This window comes from Brachionichthys hirsutus, chromosome 10 (genome assembly GCF_040956055.1).
Source record: "Brachionichthys hirsutus isolate HB-005 chromosome 10, CSIRO-AGI_Bhir_v1, whole genome shotgun sequence".
NCBI classification, from domain to species: Eukaryota; Metazoa; Chordata; class Actinopteri; order Lophiiformes; family Brachionichthyidae; genus Brachionichthys; species Brachionichthys hirsutus.
The window spans coordinates 4512549-4536882 of NC_090906.1; the positions used below are offsets into that span (position 1 = coordinate 4512549).

Genomic DNA, 24334 nt, shown 5'->3' on the forward strand with positions numbered 1-24334 from the left:
ACGATGCTTTTCTTCCTGCCGGTCATTCTTTCTTTAACGTATTCGGCACATTAGCAGCTGAGTTTGAGGTATTGGTTTTTTGTATGTCAAAATGGAGATCAAAACCCAAATTGTACATTGCTAAAATTTTGTTGTGGTGTTCAAGTAATTATATTATTCTGAAAATCATAAAAGGAAGGTACAAACATTTTGTTGTGGGAGGGGAAATCATTTCATTCTGCTGTGGGACCCTCTCTAGGGTATTCAGATTCAGCTTTGGTTGACTAATACGGGTTTTCATATGTTGGATCTGCACTCTTGAAATTGGAAATAAGTGCACTCTTCTTCAGCAAAGTCTTTCTCAATTGTAATTTGTCCTGGAGCCTGTTGTGTTCAATAGAAAGCTTCACCACACCTCTCAGAATCAAACGGTCGATGATGAACTGTTTGTTCTGGAGATGCGATCAAAAAAATAAAAAATAAAAGCAGCTCTGCCACAAACAGAAGTTAATCAAATGACAAAAGAAGTGAATTTGTTTGGGGGCGGCTCTTAGCAAAGTCAAATTGATTAGCAGAGTACCGTATCACACCTCAAATCTTCCAATACATTTTCAATGAGTAATGAAAGTATTTCAAAAATCAAATACAAAAATAAAATCATGCCACAAATCTTTTTTTCCTTTCTGGATACATTTGGATATAATTCCAGTTTTTCTTTTCTATCTTTGAAAATATAGTTGTATATCAACTAAAAAAAAAAAAAAAAAAAAAAAGAATTTCAGTGAAATTAGCGTAAAGAAATCAGCAACAGAAAAGTGCATTTATTTGTACAATGATTTGCGACTCCGGCACTACCTGCCCTCCTGCCCCCCCTGTTGCCTCTCCCTCTCTGTCGTCCGCTCAGTTCCAGCGGAAGGAGATGTGGCGGGGTCTGTCGCCCCCTTCCTTCACCAGGGGTTTGTGAAACTCCCGTCCGGCACGCGAGTGGATGGCCGCCCAGCAGTACTCGCAGTAGTACTGCAGACAGGTGACGTTGGCGCAGAAGAACGGCGCAAACTTCCCGCCACAGCGAGTTCCCTGGCACTCGTCACAGAGCTGGTCGTCCAGCACGTATGGCTTCACTTCCACCTGCAACCACAAGAGGGCGCAGTCCAAAGTTAGCGAGGTTCATTTCAATGTTGCAATTATTGCTACGTTTTTCATCAAGGATTTCAATTTCGGTTCATTTAGATTTTGGTTTCACACTCCCTTTGTACTCTGCGTCATTCTCTTGGCATTGGTGTCAATAGACTGCGTTATTATCAGGCACATGACACCAAACCACAACGGAATTTGCAGAGCAATTATACAAACGACAAAACAAGTCGTGCTATTTTTTTTATGTTGTCGCTTCGCTTGATATTTGTGTTTAAATTGTACCTCTCTTGTCTTGTCCCCTTCCTCGCCATTGAATAAGAGTAAACACTACTCAAGTCGATTACAGGCAACCTTTCGCTACAACTGGGCGACTCTTTAGCTGCTGGCAGTAGCGTGAGTCACTGATTGGTTCAGCTTGCAGGTGTACCAGAAGTACTAACAGACATGACCCAAGCCGCCAACGGACAGCACCTCTCACATGGGAACACGGACCACGAGAATTAAATCTCTAACTGCAACACTCGAGTCTTTAACTCTTGTCCGTCCGCATGGAAAAGGTTTACTTCCTTCCGTTTCTGTTCTACAAAAGAGCGCCTGTTCCTGTTTTACTCATCACTAATGTTTTAGAATCTATTCGCAATTATGCATGTTGTATTTATTTAATTTAAATGGCGTTTTGAATGTTAAAATGTAATATGTTTTACGAACCGATCTGGATTCGGTGGTGAGTTAGAGACCCCCACCCTACATGACTGTGTCAAATTTCATAAACATCGGTCAATAATCAACCGAGATATTGAGGAACAGATCTTAAAGCTCGTTTGACTGGAATGTTAACGAATTCCAAACTGATCCAGAATCCAGGATCTCTTCTGGATGGTCATCAAAATCTAATCATCTGTTGCTGGTAACATTCCCAACATTTCCCAGAAATTTCATAAAGATCCGTCTGGAAATCTTTGAGTTATCTTGCTAAAAATCGGATGGACGGACAGACAAACCCACGAGGGGGGGGGGGAAACATTACCTCCTTGGTGTTAGGAAAATATTTCTGTATATAGCGCAGTCTCAGAAAAGGCAAGGAGAATTAGAGGGGAACAAAACAGGAAGTGAGATGCGGTCGAGATAGATGGAGAAAGAAGGGGAGGCCAAAAAAAACCCACTGAGCTCTCTTTCCTTTCCACTCACCCGTTTATCGATTTCTCCATGCTGCAGCTGCACAAAGCGAGCACTGATAGCAGCAATGTAGCTCTGCTGATTAGAGAAGGCGACCCGCCCTGCTCCCTTGGGGTACTTCAGCTCCGGGTCTGTGTCGATGCCAGCGTAGCAAACTCCGCCATAGAGGCGGTCCATGATCATGGCCAGCTCCACTGCACAGGGGGGGGGGTCAGCGCTAACTGCACATGTTACACGCACACACTTGTTGTTCTGAGATCGTAAAGTCATCAGCGAAGATGGGTTGAAGTAGAGTTTAATGAGACGTGTGGGAACAGTGTCCACTACTGACGTGGCTACAATAAATCAATACAACTCTGTCTTGTTCTGTATAATTCTTCGCAACTGTTAATAAAAGTAGTAAAGAAAAAGCAGCTGCTTTTCCCTGTGCAGACAAAGGTAGTACGTTAAATGCTCTGCAGATCGTTATGACCTTCACCACAGACGGGCGTCATCACAAAACACAGCAAATATTAACACACCACACATAACATCACTATCAGGGTAAAGAGGAATTGAATATAGTGCAGAGCCAGGCACGACACAGAATGACTTCCTGATTGGACCGGTGTGGGTCAACGACGATTTCACCGGAACAGCGGTTCTTTTATCTCTGCCCTCGAGCAGGCCTGACGCTTATCATCAACAGAACCGCCTCACAGAAAGCGGAATTGGGCTCAAAGCTGGAACCTAATCACGCATGAGAAGTGTGGATGTGTAATTACTGTTGCTCACGTATGATTTACAGTCGGCAACTAATCAACGCTTTGCTCTGTTGACATAATTAAAGCGTCTTGTGAGCCTGTCAGCCGACATTTTGCTGCCACACAGATGGCCAACATTTTAGTTGAAAGTCAGACGCAGACGTAACATGAGAAAAAAATGAGGGCTTACCTGCACGGAGCGGACGAGGGACACCTCCCACAAAGATGGTTTTTCTCGGGTCCAGAGGCTGAGATCCATCCATCACAAAATCGCTATCGTTCAGGTTCCACGGGCGGATCTGGACCTGTCGACACAAAACCGACAGGTCTCAGCTCTAGAAGCGTAGAGCTGAATATGGAGTTCAGTAAAAGTCCGGGTTTCGCTGAGGTCAGTCAGCCACATCGGGGGGGTTGTAAACAGATTAGGGGTGTGTTCCCACTGACCGGCTTGTCTTTGATGGTGGGGCTGGACACGCAGAGGTACAGCTTTCCGTCCTCCTCGATGCAGGCGTCGATCAAAGCCTGCACTGAGCTCTCATCCTGGAAGAGGAGGAAGGCGTAGCCTACGCAGAACACAGAGGAGTTATTCATGGTGCTGGGGACGCACAGGGTTAACAAAGGCATTCTGCATTCACAGCAGGAGGGAAGAAGCAAACAGAAAATTAAAGCATGGTTACACAGAATGCTTCACATGAATGCTTAGACAAAGCCACACACACACACACACATTTCCAGTGGTCCTAAACGAATAAAGCTTAGAAAGTTTTGACTCAATCGCTCTTCAATTAAAAAGTATAATTACTGGATGACAAAGTGTAGAATAAAGAAGCTGCGATGACTCTGAAACTTACCTTTTGGGGGGAAATAAGATTTGCTCTCCGCTTTGTGAGGCCAGTCAACAAACAGGTGTCCAAAACGGCGAAAACTGGCTGTAATTTCATCTGGAATGACACAAACAAAATTAATTATTATCAACAGCCTGTAAAGTTGTGCTGCAGGTGCAGCTTTCTTCTCCTCCATTCTCTACATTACATTAATAACCCTAAAAAAGCCACAAAAAAAACACACAACCGGTACGGCTCCGGGGAGAAGATCTACGAATAAGTTTACCTTCGTCGATGTCTGGGGGCAGCCCTCCAACAAAGACCTTGCGTGAGTAGCGTTCAACACGCTCGCCGTTCTGGTGTGTGAAGCAGTGTGGCGAGCCCAGCCCTGCAAGGCCCTGATCGCCACGCTCATCATCAGGAAAACCATCTTCCATGGGGAAGAGAGAGGAGTGGCCTGTGAGAGGGAAGACGTGGAGGAGAGCAGGTAAGGTTCACTTCCTGAACAGAGATCTCGAGGACGCACAATCACTTTCATCTTGAGAGACGTTTCATTCACTTTTGACTGCAGTGGTTATCCACCGGCTGAGTTTTCCTGACCGCCTGCTACCATTAATGCATCGAAATCTCTTTATCAATGATGCACTGAAAGAAGTCTCTGTTTCCTAAGGCACAGCTCGCCTTTAAGATTCTGCAGTGCAAACAAAATGTGTGTTTTCAACGCCAATTTAATATCTGAAGGCATGATCAAGAAAGGTGATGCTAGCATCAGGTGGAAACAGTGCAAGTGGCAGTGAAGGGTATAGAGAAAACAGATTGGAAGGCGATTATAAACTAAATTATATTAAAGATGTCTGATTAAAATAAATAAAAACAGACAAAGCAAACAAAAAAGTTAAGGGCTTTTGGGAAAATGCTATTCGTGTAGCACGGAGAGATTGCAAAGGAAAAATAAACTGAACCAAAAACGCAAGTAATCTTTCATTATGTTAATGAGCTGCTATGACTCATACACAGCCAGCGTTGCCTGTGGAGGATTGAACATGCATGCAGGTCGTCTCCAACACAGCAACTTCCCCACTGAGCAAGTCTAACTAGTTTGACATCGAACTGAGTGTGTGTGTGTGTGTGTGTGTGTGCGCGATGTAGAGGGTAAGCCCTCGCTGGCTTATTCCTGCTCCTATACAACATGCCCCGAGCTGCTTTATAAAGATTTATGCAAGGGGGTTAGCTTAAGCTAACAGTGTGTGTGTGTGTGTGAAAGTTTGTCTACGGCCATGTGTCAGCGATTCTGTTGCAAGTGAGTGTGAATCGCATTCAACACTTTCAATGCCTCGTTGTGTCGTTAACTTTCCACTGTACGTGACACCGACGACCGTCGTCTGGTTTGAGAATCTCGCAGGATGTGTATGAAATTGAGCAACGGAGCAAAGCAGGGTCAAGTGCAACAACAAGCACACACTCAAGGATGACGGATGCAAAAGATCACATCGCAAGCTTGGAGCAAGGCTTGACACTTAGAACAGTCGTGCAGGCAATCAATGGACACAAAGACAAGAGCTATTTAGACCTTGAATGGCATTTGTTTGACAGACAACACCCCATAGCCGATATAATTACAGCAGCACCAATCACCATAACAAAATATGTCAAAATAGTAAGACCTACGAACTTGAATTTGACGTTAGAGAAGTGACACATAATACCCATCGTTATATTTTACCTCGTCTCCTGCCATAATTCCTGGCTGCATGTGGAATAAGGACAAATCAAAGAAGAGGGTAATTATAAGTTATGCATAATATGCTGCACCAATAAAAGCAATAGGTGGTCCTGTTAATGCAGACCGTTTCCTGCCCCCCCCCCCCCCCCCACACACACACACACATTTAATCAGCCGTGACTTAGGATCAGCCATTAGAACTAGAACCGTGCATAACTTACATTGTTCTAATAGTGGAAAGTCTTTATCTACAGGTCTGTGTAATCAGGCTCAACTTTAGCACAACTTATCAGTTCACTCACTCAAACTGGTTGAAGGGTACGAGGAGAAAGAGGAGAAAATCCAAGGACTGTCCCTTGAGGGACACCGTAGATACTCAGTAATGATAAAATATTATGACAGGATAATAAGTGCAGTGCTTTACTATTCAAACCAAGCATCAAATACTACATGAAGGTCAAGCAGTACTAAAATCCACATTGGAAGCGCAGAAACAAGATTGAACTCCAACCAGTTTGTCACTCGAGACTAAGCTTGTCATGTGGCAGTGGTTTATCAGTCTGTTTGATCTTGTGAGGCTTTCAGAGGTAATACTGGAGCATGAACAAAGCTCAACAACGATTGCCCTGGGACGTCACCTCGGGCCTTTAAATCTAGTGGCATGTCACTTTTTGAGGAACTGATGGTGGACGTACCTGCAGGATTGAGCTGTCTGGCTATATTCTCATTTGCAAGACAAATCAGGAAGTCACTGAGTTAAAGCCTTTGTCGTGTGAAGAGAAAGTGAAAATTGTCATCACTCTAGCACCAGGAGTTCAGCTGTGTGGCAATGAGGAAGGTGGTAAAATAAAACTCCAACTATGCATTGGGAAGTGTTTTGCAATTTTATGAACAATGTTCAGACTTACCTTGGCAACAGAAATGTTGTGTGTGTGTGTGTGTGTGTGTGTCAGTGACGTGCAGTCAGGGGAGGCGGTGCCTTTTAGATTATTATTCAATTAAAATCACTCAGTTTTCCACATTTATCGGTCAAATACTGAGAAGAGACGCGGTGAGGCAGCAGCCAGCTGAGCCTCACCATGGATTAATCAATCACTCAGCTAACTGTGCTACGTGCTATGCAGCGAGACCGCATTGCCGTCTCTGTATGCCACTATTTACTATAGCTATATGGACTACTTTTTGTGAACTGTATATGCGTAATGTGTTTCTTGTTCTGAGCAATCATAAAACAGCTGAAAGGGAGGTGAGGCACGTAGTATTTGTGCCTCATGGTAGGAGGTGCCGTGACCCCAAGGATTCTATTTGGGACTCGTTGGCTACAAAGTAAGTTACAGCTAGCGATTGTAGCTAGTAGCCAATAGAGGGGTTCGTCCTTTCAGTAAGTAGTTGCTTTTATTTATAAGTAAAGGCATTTTTTTATTAAATGTGTGGTGGTTATATATTTATTTAAGACATGCTTTAAAGCCAACTAACAGGTTCAACAGACAACAGTTCAGTTCCCATCATGTGTGTGTACACAAGGCAATGCTCTTTACAACTCATTCCAATTCATAGTGTTTCCTTGAATCGAGCTGAAGCTGAAGCTCCTGAAAATGTGAAGAGACTGAAACCTAGACCCATTGAAAACTGAGAACGGGGAGAAGATGAAGAAAAGCACAGAGTACATAGGAAATAAATAATAATTTTTAACCCAGATAGAGCGAGAGAAAGATGTGAATGGGTAAAGATTGAAAAATAGCAGAACACTATAAATATGATGTACGTGTGAGCGAGTGAGAGGAAAACTAGAGATGAGAATCAAGCTGATAAAAAGCTGGGAGGGGGCGAGAGAAAATGAGTGAGAGATCAGGAGAATGAGGAATGAAATCTCTGTACGCTGAGGAGAGAGAGAGAGAGAGAGAGATGGTGTGCAACCTCTGAATCCTGGCTGTCCACCATCTGCCTCAGGGCTCGAGGACAAGTCCTGATCATGTGACCAGCATGTGATACAGTGATCTTGTGAGCAATCTACTGTTTATCATCCTGACCCCAAAAACCAGTCGGCAAAAGCTGCAACACGATGGATGAAAGGGGAAATGTGAACCGAAAATGAAACTTCAGTTCATCAGTGGGGTTTAATGAATTCACATTTTATATGAGGGGAATAAAACTATGAAATCCAAGCAATAGGCATAAAACCATCGTAACACAAATGTAGAGCAGTCGCATCCTAAGGGAACTTTTTGTGTGACATTCTAACCCTTAAAAAAAACCTCTGTCCACTCATCCGCTTTAATTCTTCTTAATTTATTTATCTAAGGAACCACGTCAGCAGAAACATTTGTTGGTTCAAGCTATTTCAAAGGAGGCGAGAAATAGACCATTTTTATTTCGTGCCAGCATTTACAAAGCAGAGAGGCTCTGAAGGGAGACAAAAAGCTTCGCTTGGGCTCTGTCCCAGAAAAGAAAACGCACAATGCCTCAAAATCACCAGACAAAAAAACAAGGTCATCTCACACCATCTAAATATCTCCACCTGCAGTACTTGGGACCAGTTAACTGCCAATTTAAAAAAAAAGAAGGGAAAAACTGAGACACAACGATAGAAACTGAGTGAATACGAATCCGCTGAAGAAGTACTGGCATGATTTACTGGAGGGAGGACAAATTTAGTCTCACAACAGGGTCTTACTTCTATTTCAATAAATCTTTATTTAACCTTCTACATGGGGGGGGGGGGATTATTTTCACATTAAAGAGTTGTTGTGTTTTGGGGTCTAAAATTTTTTCAGCAATTTCTTAGAAATAATTATTCAAATTGTGCATGCAAATACTCTCTGAATTTAAGCCCTGTGATGTTCGTGGCCCCTGGAAAGCCCCAGCAGGGTCCCGTACATACCGTTGAGGGGCAGAGCGTTGTCCCCTCCAGGATGAGGAAAACCCAGGCGACCTGCACAGGAAGACAAAGAACACTTTAAGTATAGCTCAATGGGAAAATTATTCATATTTATCACGTTTAGACTTTTGCTCTTATGTCAGTCGATCTACAACTAAAGTAAAACTACAGAAACGGCATTCAGTGACATCACAGACAAACTGATCAGCTCTGTAGCTTGTAGTAGTTTTATGCCTGAGATGACAGTCTTCAATAATGATATATTTACTTTCCTAATGGGAAATATTTGAGCAGTTCTGCATACAGTGGGTCGATAAATGGTTTCTGAAAAGGTTGGCTTGAGCAGAACATGTTAAACATTGTGTGTTTGTGAAGGGCGCATCATGGCTGTCACAGACACATGATCACACCAGTGTTCCCAGTGCAACCCCCCCCATTAAAAAAACACAGGCCTATTGACTCAAGCTCCTCTCTGCTTGGGGCTGGGCTGAACGCAGTATAGGCTGCAACTATGGGATATTTTTTTCCGATGATCAGGCTGAAGATGTAAATCGAAATAAATCTGCATCTATATTCGTTGTCATTTTGCATGCGCACGCACAACAAAATAGCATTTACAGCATTTTTTCTTATTAATGTAACATTACATTAACATTCATTTCATCAGCATAGCCTACATTGCGTTGCAAGCACAATAACAATAATTAAACAGCCTATACGGCGCAATGCTGATGGTTAAAAATACAGGACCTCAAATATAAATGGCTTGCTGCGACTTGTTAAACACGGGCCGCTGAAGCCCACTGAAGCTCAACACCAGCAAACGTATTTTTGCATGATTTCGGGGCTGGGGAGTTAATTCAAATGATTTAGTTCAACCAGCCAGTTTTCACAGAAACGTAACTGAAAAAGAAAAACTGGAAACATAAGTGAGCGTCGTCGGTAAGGCGAGGATGAACCCAGGGAGCCAGAAAAGTCTAATAACGGGGAGGGATGAGGAAATGTTTAGAGAGCTGGGCGTCTGAGGTATTATTAATATTGTACATGAAATAAATCCAAATTCAACATTTCTAGAGTCCTACAATCCAGGTGAGAAGTAGGCTGGATGAATGATGTGATATTCTGAGGCTATGCAGAAAGGAAGACGGATTCTGTGTGACGCATTTGATTTGATTCTCTCTCTCTCTCTCTCTTTGTATATGTGCCACTTTCCGGGCCCGACACACCCACCCCACATCGACGCAAATGCATGTTATGTTAAGATGCAAAACAAGCTTCAAAGTTATGCAAGGCTCGCTAGCTGCAGAGGATAATGAGATGAAAGAGCTGAAATAGTGAGGCCATTGTTGTGCGGGTACGGCCCGCTCTGCCATTGTTGCATTCCGATGCCTCGGGTCACGTTGAAATGTGCGAGTCCTTCCTGCACATCTCGCCTATCGAGCCGCTCCGTAGAACTCAGAGATTCAGAGATCCGCAGGAAGCCGGGACTGGCCACCCGCGGCTTTGGGAGCTAAGTTTCTACACCAACGTGGATTTACATACGTTCCAGGACACTTATGTATTACAATATAAGGTCACTCTCTCCATTGTCATGGTTCACGAGCAGGGTGGTGTGTGTGTGTGTGTGTGCCCCCTTGTCTGAACGCCCGGCACGGTAACATAGCACATGCGTGCAGGCACACACACACTAGGCGGCGTTGTGTTGTGCATGTGCGGTGGCTGAACAGAGGGATCCTTTCTCAGTCAGGACAATGCTAGAAGCGATTCAAAGGCACTTCAACCATCGACATCTTTCCTCAACTGTTCTCTGGCTTCACTGGCCTCACTTTGGCCTCACTTTGGCCGCCAAGAGACAGTTGCGCTCTGATTATATGTATCTGAATGTGTTCGTGCACACATAAAAGCCATGTTCATGCTATGTGCGTGTACGTGTGCGTCTAAGCGTGTGCCAGAGAGCAGGCGAGGGCAGCCGTGCAATTAGGTCTGAGAGCAGTGAATGCTCAAAGAATATGAGCTGTAATTATATTTTTCTGATTTACTTTGCTGCGAGGGAAAAGGGAATTGACTTCGGTTGCTGCCGCTGCACTCGGCACGCCGTTGTGCAAGTCCTGACTATAATTATGAAAACAAGGAAATGGTGGAATAATCCTTTTGTAGCAGGTCGAGGGCTGAAAGAGCAAAAAAGATGAGGAGTACGGGACGGGATATGGCGTGATGCATCTTGGGAAAGCAATAAAGGGACACTGGGTAAAAACGATTTATTTGTTATATCGCAGATAAACCAGCCACAACAAATGAGCATGTTTCATATTCGAGTCAGTTGGGTTCCACGTTACTTGTGCTCGACTTACTCAGAGTGCATACCTCTGAACAATCCCGCATGTCTGTTTGCTTTTCCACACCCACGCCCCACCCCTGGCTCCGGAGTTCATGGAAATTGATTTCAGTGCTCATCAAATGTACTTTAAATTCAAGGGAAATTAATTTTAAAAAGAAATTCCGCATCTCCCAACGTCATCCAGATAAGAAGCAGAATGTATTTGGTTTTATTTCCTGTCCCGCGGGGCCAACATCACATCAAATTTCTTGGAAATCCATCCTGTAGTTTTCGTGTAAGCCTGCTGACAGACAGACAAACAAACAAACAAGCAATCCAACAAAACCACCCAACGGGCAAGTTTGTGGTTTCCAGCTCTGTGCCGGCACGGCTGGAACAAAGACACCAGACACGTGGCTAATAAGCTTAGCCTTTGTCTTCCCTTCATACTAATGTATAGAGATAGGATCGATTTTGGTAAATCATTAAAACATCAGGCCACAGCTGGATGTGACTAAGCCCAGTGGGTGAGAAGCTAAACTAGGAGCAAGGTGATGGGAAAATATCAGGAGCTCAGACTCACCTTGTTTGGTATTAAACACCTAAAAATGCGTCCCTTTGTGGGTTTTTGGCTCTTAGCTGTGTGATGACCTAAAAAAGACGGCCGTCTATTCGGCATTATTAGATGAATTCTTGTGATGCGATCAAATAGGGAGAGATTCTGCTCTCAGTTCGGACCCTAGTCTATAAGTGAAGGCCCAGGCTGTCTTTCCTGAAGGTTTGCTTCTTTCTAAATGATCCCTAGCAGACTCGCTGCGACAACAAACACTTCCCTTGACCTAAAAGCTGATATTATCCAAAGACGTTTCTGCCACATAAGCACTCCTTATCTATAATTCTATAATTGCTGCCTAAACTACACCCTAAAACAATAAACCACGCTGGCACCTGCACTCAAGAAAGCGTTTCTTGGTCAGCATCGACTCGCGCTGTCACGCAATAACAGACACCGGCTCATCTCTGTCAGTCAAAGACAGCCCGTGCCCAGTATATGCCTACGGTATGTCCCAAAGAAGAGACGGCTCTCTCTCTGATCGTGACCTCAATGAAGGGAAAGCTTATTGCAGCACGTCTATATTAGGCAGCAGTTTGGCTCAACCTCAAACTAGCAGGTGGATGGAAACATAGTAATCACCCCATTCGTAGAGCGCATGAAAAAGCAGGAACGCAGGTGCGTGAGAGACTGATGCCTCTTGGCTTGCTGAAACGTGGACGTCCGGTCTCCAAGTCTACGTGTGATGTTCATTGTGTTGCGCGTTTGTCCTCCTCGTTCTCATGACTAAATTGGACACACTCTTCTTAAACTTACCAAATGCGTTTCTCTGGGTTTTAAATTTGTTTGTTCGAAGAATTCCAACTAAAGCAGGCTTGTTCCTCGTATATCTATAACTTTAAAGCGTCTTAACGCCTCCGGAGACGGAGGTGATGTAATCGCCAGCGATTGTTTGTCTGCCCATCCGCCCGTCCGTCCGTCTGTCTGTCTGTTAGCAAGATAACTCTTGGGATTTCTTTGGGAATCGCTGCAGCTGGAATCAAGAGCCCACTACTTCTTTTCAGATCAGGGAGGGAGACCTGCCGCCTCTCTCAAAAATCATCCCTTAAATACGAAGCCTGAGCTCCCACAGAGTTTCTCTGAATCTCCAATGGCGGGGCTGCCACAGCCGAGATAATTAATGGAAAAGGCTGCTCTTTCATCATTTTTCCTCTGAACACAGAAGAAGAGACGTGATGTCTGGTTGTCTGACCTGCGAAAGCGTCTCTGTTGAAGTGAGGCATAAGAAGTGTGACGGTGTGAGCAGCTCGCGGCTCTCCGAGGCCAATCGGACGACATGGAGCAGCACACTCATCAGTATCGCGTGTTTTATTTCAATATACAAACGGGGCGGGTGGCGCTACAATTCATTTTATATGTTGCAGACATCAACGCAAGTCTAAAAGAGTTGACAGGAATTGTGCTTTCACGTAACATGATATGCACCATGCACCACATTTCATGATTATTTAATGAGTCTCGAGATGTCGAATTTGAATATGGCAAAAATATTCTTACTTCAGCCGAGTGCAGAATGAAAACTAGCGTGAAGGCCAACATCGTCACCTTTCAGAGTGTCCTGCTCGGCCCTCATGATGTCGATCAGGGAGCTCTCTAGCGTGTTCATGTTGAAGCTGTCAAACGCCCTGGTGCGATCCTAGAGAGAGGAGAGAGAATGGGAGGAACTCCGTTTAATTTCCCCCCCCGGACACATTTCAACAAGGCAGACAGGGCTTTTCCATTGGCCAGCTGGGCAGGTGTAGCACACACCGTTTCCTGTTTGCATATCCACAAATCGAGAGCATCAAAGCACATGATGGCACAGTACAGACAAAAAATAAAATAAATTAACTTAAATCTCCAGTGATTCAGCAGCATATTCAGCAAAATAAAAAAGATGCTTGACTTTTGCACATCTCAGGTTTTGCCTTTCTATTCACCCAACTGCATTTCAAATGCATGAGCGTGAGATGGAGTCGAGTCACACGAGAACCTGTGGATTGAACATCATTTCTTCTGCAGGGTTTTTTCATCGACTTAATTCTCAGCACACGCAGCCCGTTGTGAGTTTAACCTGTAATAGTTTACTGACTAACTAAGCCGTGAGGTCCAGTCAGGCAGCACAAATGGCTGAAAGGTGCAGCAGAACGGAGCAGGAGCGAGTCTTGACAGCTTTGTCATCTGCAACAAGGAACACCTTCAGCATACCAACCATGCTGGAAAGATTTGTACACAAAATATGCACAAACACGCACACACGCATACGCAAAGCGTCACGCTGATAAGACGTCTGTCCGGACTCCGCCTAACGAAACAGGCGGTCGCTGACAACAACTTCAACAAACTGATCAAGGTGTTTGACTCCCTTCCCCAAAACAACCATGGATCAGGCCAGCAATGCTGCTGAAGCCATCATGAAACGCACATCTTTAAGTCTGCAGTTGGCGCCCAAGGTCGCCATCACACGATTATCCATCTGTCACATTTTTCCAGCCAGATGTTGACCTTTTAAAAAAAAAAAAAAAAAAAAGATCTGCTCCTCATTTAAGTGTTCCGGGCCTCACGCGGCACAAGGCCTAAGACTCCTCTGGCTCGACATGGTTGTCCAAAGAGCTGCATCTCACCATTAATGGGTTTATTTCCAATAAATGTGCTTTATTTTTTTGTGCAGCCATTAAAAAGGCAAAATAACATTTGATATTTGCATTGTATCAATCTCAGCAACAACGATTAGCATCAGACAATAAAGATGATCACGAGTAGATTTCAGGTAAATGCTGACATGCATTTGAAATGTTAGCATTTTAGCAAGCAAGTAAAAATAAATAGTAAAATAATTAGGACAGAAAAGGAGGAGCTGCCCTTTAAACATATAGGCCTGTAAAAAATCCATGCATGAAATTGTTACTCAGATTATTTTAACAAAATGCTAACCTGGAAAAGACCCACAATAAAGTTCACATATCGATATATAAGGGGTTAAAATAAGCGTACAATCGTCACGATAACCCTAAACATGCCTGATAAGGGACAGACTTTACACAAGAATTGCCCAACATGTCTGTCAGCCTGGACGTAAGCTATTTGTAAAGTCAGTCTCGCAGTTATTCCATTCAATACGTCGCCTTTTAAACAAATACGAGACAAACCAACCGATCGGCGACCATTTTATTCATTTTGCGTGATCGGCCGATTCCAAGATATGAAACCGATCTTATCCACTGATCTTATCTACCTTCACAAAGGTCTGAGAGTCAGCTGCTGTCCCCCTCCTGCTCCGCCATGACATCACTGACAGGCCCGCCTACTTGCACGAGCCTATCGCTCTGCCCCCTGCACAAGCGTTAAAAGCTGGCTGGACATGTAGAAAAAAAGAAGAAGCCTGTCTGGTGAAAAAGCAGAAATGCTTTTTGTTAATGCTAAAAAAAAAAAAGCCACTAATGTACAAGAGACTGCAACAAGTCTGTGCAAACAGTGACCTGTGCCATGTTAATTCTTGTTACCCGATGACTTGTGAAAATGTTACACATGCTGCACGATTTTTTTGTAGAATAGTTTTAGGCATTTTGTCTTTTTGTACTACAAGAAAGAAAACCAAAAACTCAGGACACCTTATTGGTGGTTTAGGTTGTTTTGTTCGTTTGTCCTGTAGATGCTTGTCATTTCCTTTTATTTGTAAAATAAATACTGCAGTGCACCTTATTTTTGGGTGAAAGGCTCGAAGCAGGTCTGCAGGGTAACCTGTTGCACAAGTTTTGTTTGTGTTCAATAAAGTCAGACTGGAACATTGAAGGTGTGTGCGGTCAGTTATTTAAAAAAAATCAGAATCGGCAGGTCAGGCTTTTTAAAGATCGGTGATCGACCAGAAAATTGGAATCGGTGCAGTCCTAAATACAGCTATTCCTAACCCCTCCAGTGTGTATCCATTATCCGGTTACCATGTCAAACTAAAGGTCAATGTCTGTGGAGAACTGTCCGACAGCAAAGCCCCCTCAGCCAAAGCCCAAAGAACGATTAATACGCCATGAACTCTGTGTCGATGGGTTCAGACAAACAGCCCTGCGTTTGTGAACCATATGACAAAGGGTCAGTCAGGCGTGCAACTCACGTTTCCATCGGCTGTCTGGTTGCCTCCAACGGTCCCAAAAAATTCAATCGCTACTTTAAGATCTGATCAGGCAAAGAGGCCGGTTGGATGTCTGCCAATCTCGCTGGAGAAATGGCCCAGCTTTCCCGGCTGCAGCCAAAATCTCTTACCAGCTTTCTGCCTGGTGTGGATTTCCCCAAGGACTGAAGCGAAAACAGGCAGCAGGGTAAGAAGGACACGCCCAGTGGCCCCTCAAAACAAATAGCAACACTGGGACACAGGCCAGATTACGCTGACCAATTTCCCATATCCGCTTCGATGTCTAAGGTGAACTTGGGTATTGCTTTATGTCAAATAATGATCTAAAGGGAGGGTAAGCAAGAAAAACTGGTTGCCGTGGGATGCGAGCCCACTGGTGATCACAGGAAATGTTTTGGACGCTGAGATCAGCTCTTGCTGCTTTTGCATTACTAAACTCTAGTAAATGTATTGTGCCGTCTTCCCTAGTACAGTTATATTCTGTTCTACTGCAGGATGGTCCGGTAATATTGTTCCAGGCGAAATGAGACTCATTCTGCGGCGAAGGCAGACTCCGTCCGGCGGGTGCGAGGTCTGGACAAGCATCGCCCGGGAGAAGTGTCGACAGATTAATCCCCAAAACGCGCATCCTCCTCCTCGCAACTGGCCGGCTGACCAGCGAGGTACTCGTCTCTGGCAGATTGCAGGGTTGGCACGAATACACACAGTCGGGGGTCGCCTGTCACAAAGCACTCGTCGAAGATTTCCACACAAGAAGACACACAAACTGCATGTTTATCTGTAGCTTGTAGGCCACAGGTATAAACTTAGGTGACAATACCTGACATATATTTTTTAAAAAGGCGCCAGTGATACGCGTCATAAAAACAAATGCACAATGATCTTATACTGCCAGTCAATAAAAAGCATGCTGGGCTGATTTGCATTCAGCAACACGCCCTGCAGCAAGTCTTGTGGCTATTTTTGAATATTTGACCCTGAATCAACAAACGTGCGCTGAGCTGAGCGACACACAACAGGGCGCTTCAGAACTGGAGGTTTATTCCATATCATTTTTGAAGCGTTTAGTCCGCATTCACAAATTAGTGTCCTGGTAATGTATATACAGCAGTACAAATTATAAATATGCTATACAAAATAGCTACTGCCTCTGTAGTAGGTGAATGGAAAAGGCTACTTAGCTAATGCAGGTTACGACCCTGGAACTGTTCAAGTGTGACAGAAACAACACTTGCATCAAAAATTGACCTGAAAGTTTGCAGCAGCCTCTCAAGTCTGAATAGGATGCAATCTAAAGCGCCATTAAACAAATGGGGCGACCTCCATGACATGAAGGTGAATAGTAAAGGATGAAATACAGCATGCCGAGTGTCATTCACTCAGACATTAATCTTCTGTGTCAGCTGCCCATGAATTTGAAATGGGCGGCGGGGGGGGGGGGGGGGGTGAATGAATGGGTGCAATACGAGTTTATAGGTCTTTAAAAAGGATGGACATGGTTTTGATCTTCAATTACACACACGCGACACAACAGGCCACAGAGAGGAAGCCCAAATCAAAGAAGGGAAGGGGGGAAATGGCAGTTGAAAGAAAGAGGGTGACGGAAAGAGAGCAAGGGGGGAGCAGTGAGGTAATGCAAAGCAAAAGGTGAAGAAAGGAGGTCGGGAAAGGGAAGCGGGTCGAGCTTCTGAGGATTGTGATTCGGTTTCTTCCTGGTCAAACTATTTCAAAGAGCAGCAGTGACATTAAACACTCCCAACTGTCAAACAACTTATTACCCTGCACTGGCTGATTTGCTGTGTGTGTGTGTGTGTGTGTGTGTGTGCGCATCGGAGCTAGAACACAAGTGGGGGGGGGGGGGTCCAGGAGTTTCGGCGCTACCTGTTGGATTAAACTGAACTAACTCCTTTCATGGTAGGAATTGAGTTTGGCTAAATACAACATGACCTTTTCCACATGCCTTCTGATTCGCCTTTGTTCCCTTGTTTAGCTTCATGGTGAGAAGACAGGGACCAGAGACTGACCCGGGCTGTGGACGCATGGTTGGTGCACGCATGTCACCTTTCTTCCCGTGTCAGGGCATCCCGTCGAGGGTGTGAGAAGGGGCACAATGAGGCCGTATGAGCAGCAGAGCTATGCGCTAGCCAGCACGGCTCAAGTCTCTCATTAGTCTAAAGCCACATTTCCACTACGTAGCGCCGGCTCTACTGGTCCCGAGAACGGTGCCGTCGCTCGTTTTCCATTACAGGGAAGCAGCACCTCGGGGTGGAAGGATATTGCACAGACAAAAAAAAAAAGCCCTGGTGTAGTGCTCTATACACACACACACACACACACACACCTCATGACCCTCTCATTAGCTATAAAAGAGCGGAACGTCTGCACATCCTCAACATAGCCGACAGAACCTGAGCGTCATAGCGCCTCTCCAAAAATCTTTACTCTCTGGAGGAGATTTTGAAAGAGCCAACTAGTACCCTGACAAGGATATGAGCTTTTAATTACGCAACGTGACCCCCGCCCTTCAGAATGGACGTCTCACACCAAGCGCAGCTCTGACTATCACGCCAACAATGACTTTCCTAACTTCCCTAAACACCGATCAGGCGACCTTTCAGACGAGACACTGAACAGAGATCGCATATTTAAGTCGGTCAACGGGCAACGCAACATTTGCTTCCCTTGCAGGCACAGAGGCGGTGGTTTCATAACGCGCCTTCATGTAATAGCACTATAAAAGGCTGCAGCGTATCTAAGCTACACAAACAGCGAGGAGGGAGCCGTTACCAGCGGTTACCCAAGTCCCTTACTGAGACAATATCCTGCCCCGGCTTACCCCCCAGCAGGCCCGGCAGCTCGCCTGCCCACATTTATCGGCCTCAATCTGCCAAGTGCACCTGACACAGGAAACTGACCTCGACCTTTCACAGGTGAGGAAATAGAGAACAAGTAATAGTATACTTTCAGGTGCTCTGAGCCCCCCTCTCCCCCATTGTCCAAAGGCAGGTGGGTTCGGTTCACTTTACAGTATGCGTCCTGACCCATGATCGGCCAAGCGACCTGTCCAGGTTCTAACCCTGCCGTCTCAGCTGGGATCGGTTTCAGTCTCCTGCAGTCCCTCCAGGATAAGGATGCACAAGTAAGGGGCCGATGGACAGAAACAAGAGAAGAAGAACAGCGAGACAACGTCCTGGCCTAACCCTACCCCCCCCCCCCCCCCCCGTGTGTGTCATGGTGCCGTTACTGATGTTCATTGGATGAAATACCTGCTAAATGCTGTGCATACTTGTGCTCAAATGGCAAGGGCTCCTCGCCTCGAGCAGCAAACCGCCGTAACGCACGCGAGCGTCTCGCTGCTCCTGTCTGCCGAACAGCATTAGCAAACCGATTGAGCAGCAGAACTCTGAGGCAAAAGCTACTGACCATTAAACTATTGTGTTCAAATGGAAACTACGTGAGGAAGTTGGAGGAAGCTCACAGAAGACAGACATTTCATAAAGCAGGTCCTCGTGAGGGCCGGGAAGTCAGACGAGTCGGAGGAGCTGTGGTATTTATATCACCAAGCATCGGCGGGGGGGGGGGGTTGTCTAAAAGCAACGTGTGACATCAGTCATCTGAAGAGTGTGTGACCATGACAAACAGCATTCTGGGGGTTTTTTTTATTATTTTTTGAGGAGCTTTTGTTCTTGGTTTGAAGAAAGAAACCGACAAGACGCTGACTTAATGGCCAACAGCTCTTTCAGAATGATTTGCACCGAGGAGGCGTCCTGACAAATAAACTTGACACTTGGCTGCCTGTGTAATAATTTAACAGTGGTTTCCATGGTGACGTCTTTAACGCTGCAAAGTGATCCCCATGCTCAAAATACAATATTGCATTTTTATTTATTTTTTCCTTTTCCCAATTACAGGAGGTGAAACGACATCAGACATCAGTTCGGAAATGCAAAGACATTACGTTTGTGAGCAGGAAACAAACGCCTCTCTTACAACAAACGCATTTCCAAAGCGTCTGTGGCGAACGCTTCCTAGTAGTCGCAATATTTACACGCAAAAACAGCCCGTTAGCACCAATAAACACAGTGGAGATACTCCTTGATTTATGTGTCCTTGCAGTATCAAGAGGCCAAGAACATAGCCCTAGCAAAGCAGAGCAGCATACTGCACTTAGCAGTAATGCTAGCTTTAGCGTAACGCCGAGACAGAAGGGACGCTCCGCTGCACGAAATGGACAGAATCGCTAATCAGATGAAAAGGAATTAGCCAAACATAACTAAGTTCCTGTTCCATCAACACCCTGCTTTTATCTCGGTCTTGCCGTGATCTTTGAATTTAAATGTGATGCTTTTTAAAAAGGTTGACCTTTACAACAAAATAATTCCAACAGATATTAAGTCCTAATGATTCACAGGTCAGATGTGAGCCTGAGCCTGTGCGCATAGCAACAGTAATTAAAACGGTCAACTGATGCTAAATTGTTGCCTTATTCTGTAAAATATACCCCAGACAAGTCAGGACATGTCAGAACAACGTCTGCACTGTTTGGTCTGTGGTTCATTGTGAGTCAATAAGTACGTATGTGGAGCTGAAGCAGCACTCAGGTCCGGTCACAGTGTTCATTACTATGTAATTACTATCCTGACATGTCGTCATCAGTGCAACAGTCCACCTCGCCACCCTTTGTCCTGAGCATCCGTCACAAGCGATACAATCCAGCTTTAAACGCTCTACGTGTATATACACACAACAACTACAAGTAGTTGTGCCTTCTGACATTTAGCATTCGGTACAAAGCCTATATGAGTGGTTTCCATAGAAACTTGTTCAAGGTGACTCTGAAGGGTTGTCATGTTTTCTGCATCATATCTCCCAACACCCAGATTCCGGCTTCACCAGCCTTTACACAGAAATTAGCCACTATAAACCTTTGTTTCAAATTAAGATTTTCAAATTTTCCATTGTGGAATTTTTTATGAAAATATTTTTTTTAAGTGACACAATTGGAGGTGATTATTGGAAAAATAATCAATTTTTTAGGAGACATGGGTCCGGGAGGGGGGGCGGGGGCATCAGATTATTCCTGTAGAAAACATCATCGGTAAAATAGCAATGCTACTAAGCAGATAACGTAGTCATGGCTACCCAGAAGTTAAGGAAGACAGTTCCTGGGTAGGGAGGGGGGGGGCAGAGGTTACGTGCAGCACTTAGAGAAACCTTTCATCAGACCTACAGACCTCCCCTCCCTTCACCACTGCCTCCTTGCAACATCCGACACAATCGTGAGCTGGAGCGGATCAATAAAATGGCTGCATCTCCGAGTTCTCTTTACCGCTTTCAAATCAGTCTCCCGGCGCCGTCTTCCCCGTGTGCAGACCCACGACCAAACCGACTGTGAAAAGGATGGCATCTTGGAAATGAATAGCTGGGCTGTTCGTCAAACAACGGTGTGGGTGCCATTTTCTTTTTGCTTATTCATTCAGAAACTAATCCCATAGTATGTCACTAATATTTAGAATTCGCCTTCCGTCATTTCTTATGCCTGTTCTCCACAGACTCGCTGACGTTACCCATTTCTAACCTCCTCACTTACATATTATTCTCCCCATCCATACATGATGCCACCCCCCCTACACACACACACACACACCCTCACTCTTCCCTCCGCCTTCCCATCTTGGCTATGTGGCACACAACGCTGCCCTCTGCAGAGACACATTAGTCATCATCCGGGACATACAGCTGTGGAAGTGGGGAACCCAAAGACGTATACCTAAGGTAGCGCATTAAAAAAAATATATATATAATCAAACTCACATTTAATCAAAAAGAAGCACCTACTGCAGACAAAAAATGCATGACACAAAAGGAGACGAAAACACAATTCATTCAGAAAAAACATTTGAGGTAGTGAAATTAACCTAAATGTAGAATTAAAGGTGAAATAAACAACAAGATGATGAAAGGAGAACTGACCTGAAAGGGAAAGATGTCACTGCGGCCGACGCCGTCGTCCATCCAGGACTTGGGGTTGAAGCCGGCGGGGCTGTTCCGAGGGTACTTCTGGGACGCCACGTGGTTGTTTGGGAAGGTCTTTTTCAACGGGGAGATGGAGTTGATGGGTGTCATGCCGCCATTCAGCCCACGGCGATAATCTCTGCCCTGGGATCCTCCCCACCCGCCACTGCCATAGCCCCCACCGGGACTCCAGGAAGTGGAGGAGCCAGAGGAAGGAGAGGGGCTCTGATAGCTGGCTGGACCCCAGGGGGACGGGGGCTTGTTCAGGCTGTTGGATAAATGCGGCAACTGGCTGAAAGCCGGATTCCTGTGCGGAAAGGGGGGCGGCGGGTGGGGAGAGGCCGGGGAGCGCCGATGTTGCTGGTGTTGGTTGTGGGGGTGTTGGAAATGAGGGTGTGGCGGGGGAGCCGGGTGGTGCTGGGACAAGGCTGCGGCTGGTCCAATCTGGGGGGAGAAGTTCCCCCCGAACCCTGGGCTGACATGGTGAGAGAAGTTCTGGAACAGCAGGGGCCCGTTGTTGGCAGACGCCGGGTTGAAGAAGCTGACGTCCTCATTGATGATGGTTGACGGCGCTGGAGGGATGGCAGCTGACCAGTTGTTGAAGCTAGCGAGTGATGACGAGGTTGCACTGGACTGGACCGGGCCGGCCCCCCCGAGACCAGACGTCTCCTGGTAGTCGAAGCCGGTCAGGACGGGAGACTCGAGACGGAGCTGCTTCTCCTTCCCGTTGCTTCCTTCGGACGCGCCACTGTCCGCCTTGGCTTCCTCTGACCGGGCCTTTTCCAGTTCTGAAATGATCCCGCCGCCGCCGCCGCTTCCACCATCCTGGTGATTCCCCGGAGACAACTGCTGCTGCTGCTGCTGCTTTTCTTGTGTTTCTTGTATTTCCTGTTGCTGCTGTGCTTTGGGCTTCTCTGGGCCCCCCAGGATTTCGTCTTGCACGCTGTTGTGAGCGGCAGAGCCGGGGAAGAGCCAGGGAGATCCTCCCGCGGTGCCATTCCCTGCAGCTGCGGTGCTGTTTATGAAGGCGGCGGGGCTCTGCGACACATTTTGGTGGTGGTGAGGGGGCTGCAGATGCGGGTGGATTCGGACCGGGAATGCAGATTTGTTGCCAGTGTTGTTTTGAACTAGGACTCCAAACCCGTAATCCCCCATTTGTTTTCTTCCCCCCACGCACAAAATGCTATCCCGTGATCGCTCGGTCCTATTGAGAGAAGAGCACACAGGATTGACATGTACTGAGTTAGCAGTCTGTCGCTATTGTTCCGCTATAGATCAAGGGATTTAGATGCAACTGTGTGACGGCCATTCACATTTTCTAATGACAAGGAAAATCTTTTTCTTTTTCTTTTTTTTTTTTTCCTGATGGGTGTTTTATTCCAGCAAATGATTCCTAGAACTATATTATAACACTGTTATAAATGAACTCGTTCTAGCACTAAAAATAAAATACACCCATCGGTGAAAGAAAAAAAAAACTCAACCAGTTGACGTTACATCTTTAGCCAATTATAACCCCGTGACGTCGACAGCTTATAAATCCACAGCTGACCTGCTGACAAGTCACCGATTTCGATCTGTCGCGTCGAACCGACGCGTTTTCCCCAAATCCAGAGACGGATTCCTCCCGCAAACCGGCAGACAGACAAAGCACGACCCGCAGCGTGACCTTTAAACGGAGCGCAGTAACAAAATAGATCAAGGAACGCCGAATATATGAAGAATAAACCATTCGACCTTGTTTGACAGCTGTCAAGAGTCCATGGAGAGTCCACCCTGAAAACGCGATCAGATCTCAGACGAGTCAAACGCTCGTTTACTGCCATCGAATTCAATGGTTTCCTGCGTATTACACGATTAATTATTTTACACTTGAGGCAACTGTCCCGACAGTCAATCGGAGAAACCGGACACGTTAGCTGAAAAGCTATCTCTCGCTGCTAACGTTAGCTAGCTAGCTATCTGAGAGTTAGCGCAAATGCTAGCTAGCCGAACAGCTTCCAAGCAGGCAAAAAAAAAAAAAATGTCACCTTATGATCACCACCTTCGACCCTCGGCGATGTCTTTGTCCAGATCCTTCGCTCGGGGCAAGAGCAAGGCGGGTGTCCTTGAGAAAATAGTCCGCCGGGCGAACGGCTCTCGGAGGCGATATGAACGCTGACTCGCACAGTGCCGTCGGTCAGCTTTTTTTTTTTTTTTTCCTCCCTTCTCCTGACGTGTCCTGCCTGCTCAATGACACAGCTCCGCCGCTGCCGCTGCCTCTAAACCGGACCGTGGAGCCGAAGGAGCGTCTGTTAACAGCGTGACACGTCAATCTATCCGCGGCTCTTTCACAAGCTCGATTCGGTCGGTTGTCTGATTTCAGTATTTTTTGTTATTTTTTTTGATGAGCTGACTTTGCTACAGATCCAACCGAGTCCCCGCGGTGCTTCTTGGTTGCCCCTCTCTCTCGGAAACCGACTGTGGCCGAATGACAGCGAGAGATCAGCCGAGACACACTTCCGCCTCTTTGCGCCACCCTTTTCGCAGTGGCCACGCCCCCCCCCCCCCCCCCCCCCCCCGACAGCCACACCTCGATGTGCGATTGGTCAGATCGTCGTCGGCCTCGCCCTGTTTCAGCGACCATTCACGGTCATGCACCAATAATACAGTCACACTCCGCATAGGCACCGCCCACTGAGGTCGGGAAAGACGGGGGGGGGGGGAAAAACCATCCCAGCAGGGCCCTGACGCGTTTCAGCCGGCATCAGGTCGTGAGAAAACCGACAGCATCACCCCCTCCCCGCCTCCTTCTCGTGAAAGGATGGGAATGCGTCACAGAAAG

At 45.9% G+C, this 24334-nt stretch overlaps 1 protein-coding gene across 1 annotated transcript; it reads right to left on the bottom strand.

Annotated features, from left to right (window-relative positions):
* Positions 1-843: 843 nt before the first annotated feature.
* LOC137900912 (cytoplasmic polyadenylation element-binding protein 4-like) lies at positions 844-23947 on the bottom strand. The gene is made up of 11 exons (XM_068745061.1): positions 23541-23947; positions 21469-22714; positions 12936-13026; positions 8464-8514; positions 5583-5606; positions 4146-4316; positions 3887-3976; positions 3480-3598; positions 3226-3340; positions 2305-2486; positions 844-1107 (listed from the first exon to the last, which is right to left on the bottom strand). The coding sequence occupies exons 2-11, from the start codon at positions 22663-22665 to the stop codon at positions 880-882; spliced, it is 2268 nt and encodes a 755-aa protein (XP_068601162.1). The 5' UTR covers positions 22666-22714; positions 23541-23947; the 3' UTR covers positions 844-879.
* Between the last annotated feature and the right edge of the window lie 387 nt (positions 23948-24334).

Coding starts and splice junctions, on each gene's coding strand:
- LOC137900912 (XM_068745061.1), bottom strand. CDS start 22,665: ATGGGGGATTACGGGTTTGGAGTCCTAGTTCAAAACAACACTGGCAAC. Junction 4,317..5,582: donor GAATTATGGCAGGAGACGAG/GTAAAATATAAC, acceptor TCCCTCTCACAG/GCCACTCCTCTCTCTTCCCC. Junction 1,108..2,304: donor ATGGAGAAATCGATAAACGG/GTGAGTGGAAAG, acceptor TTGTGGTTGCAG/GTGGAAGTGAAGCCATACGT.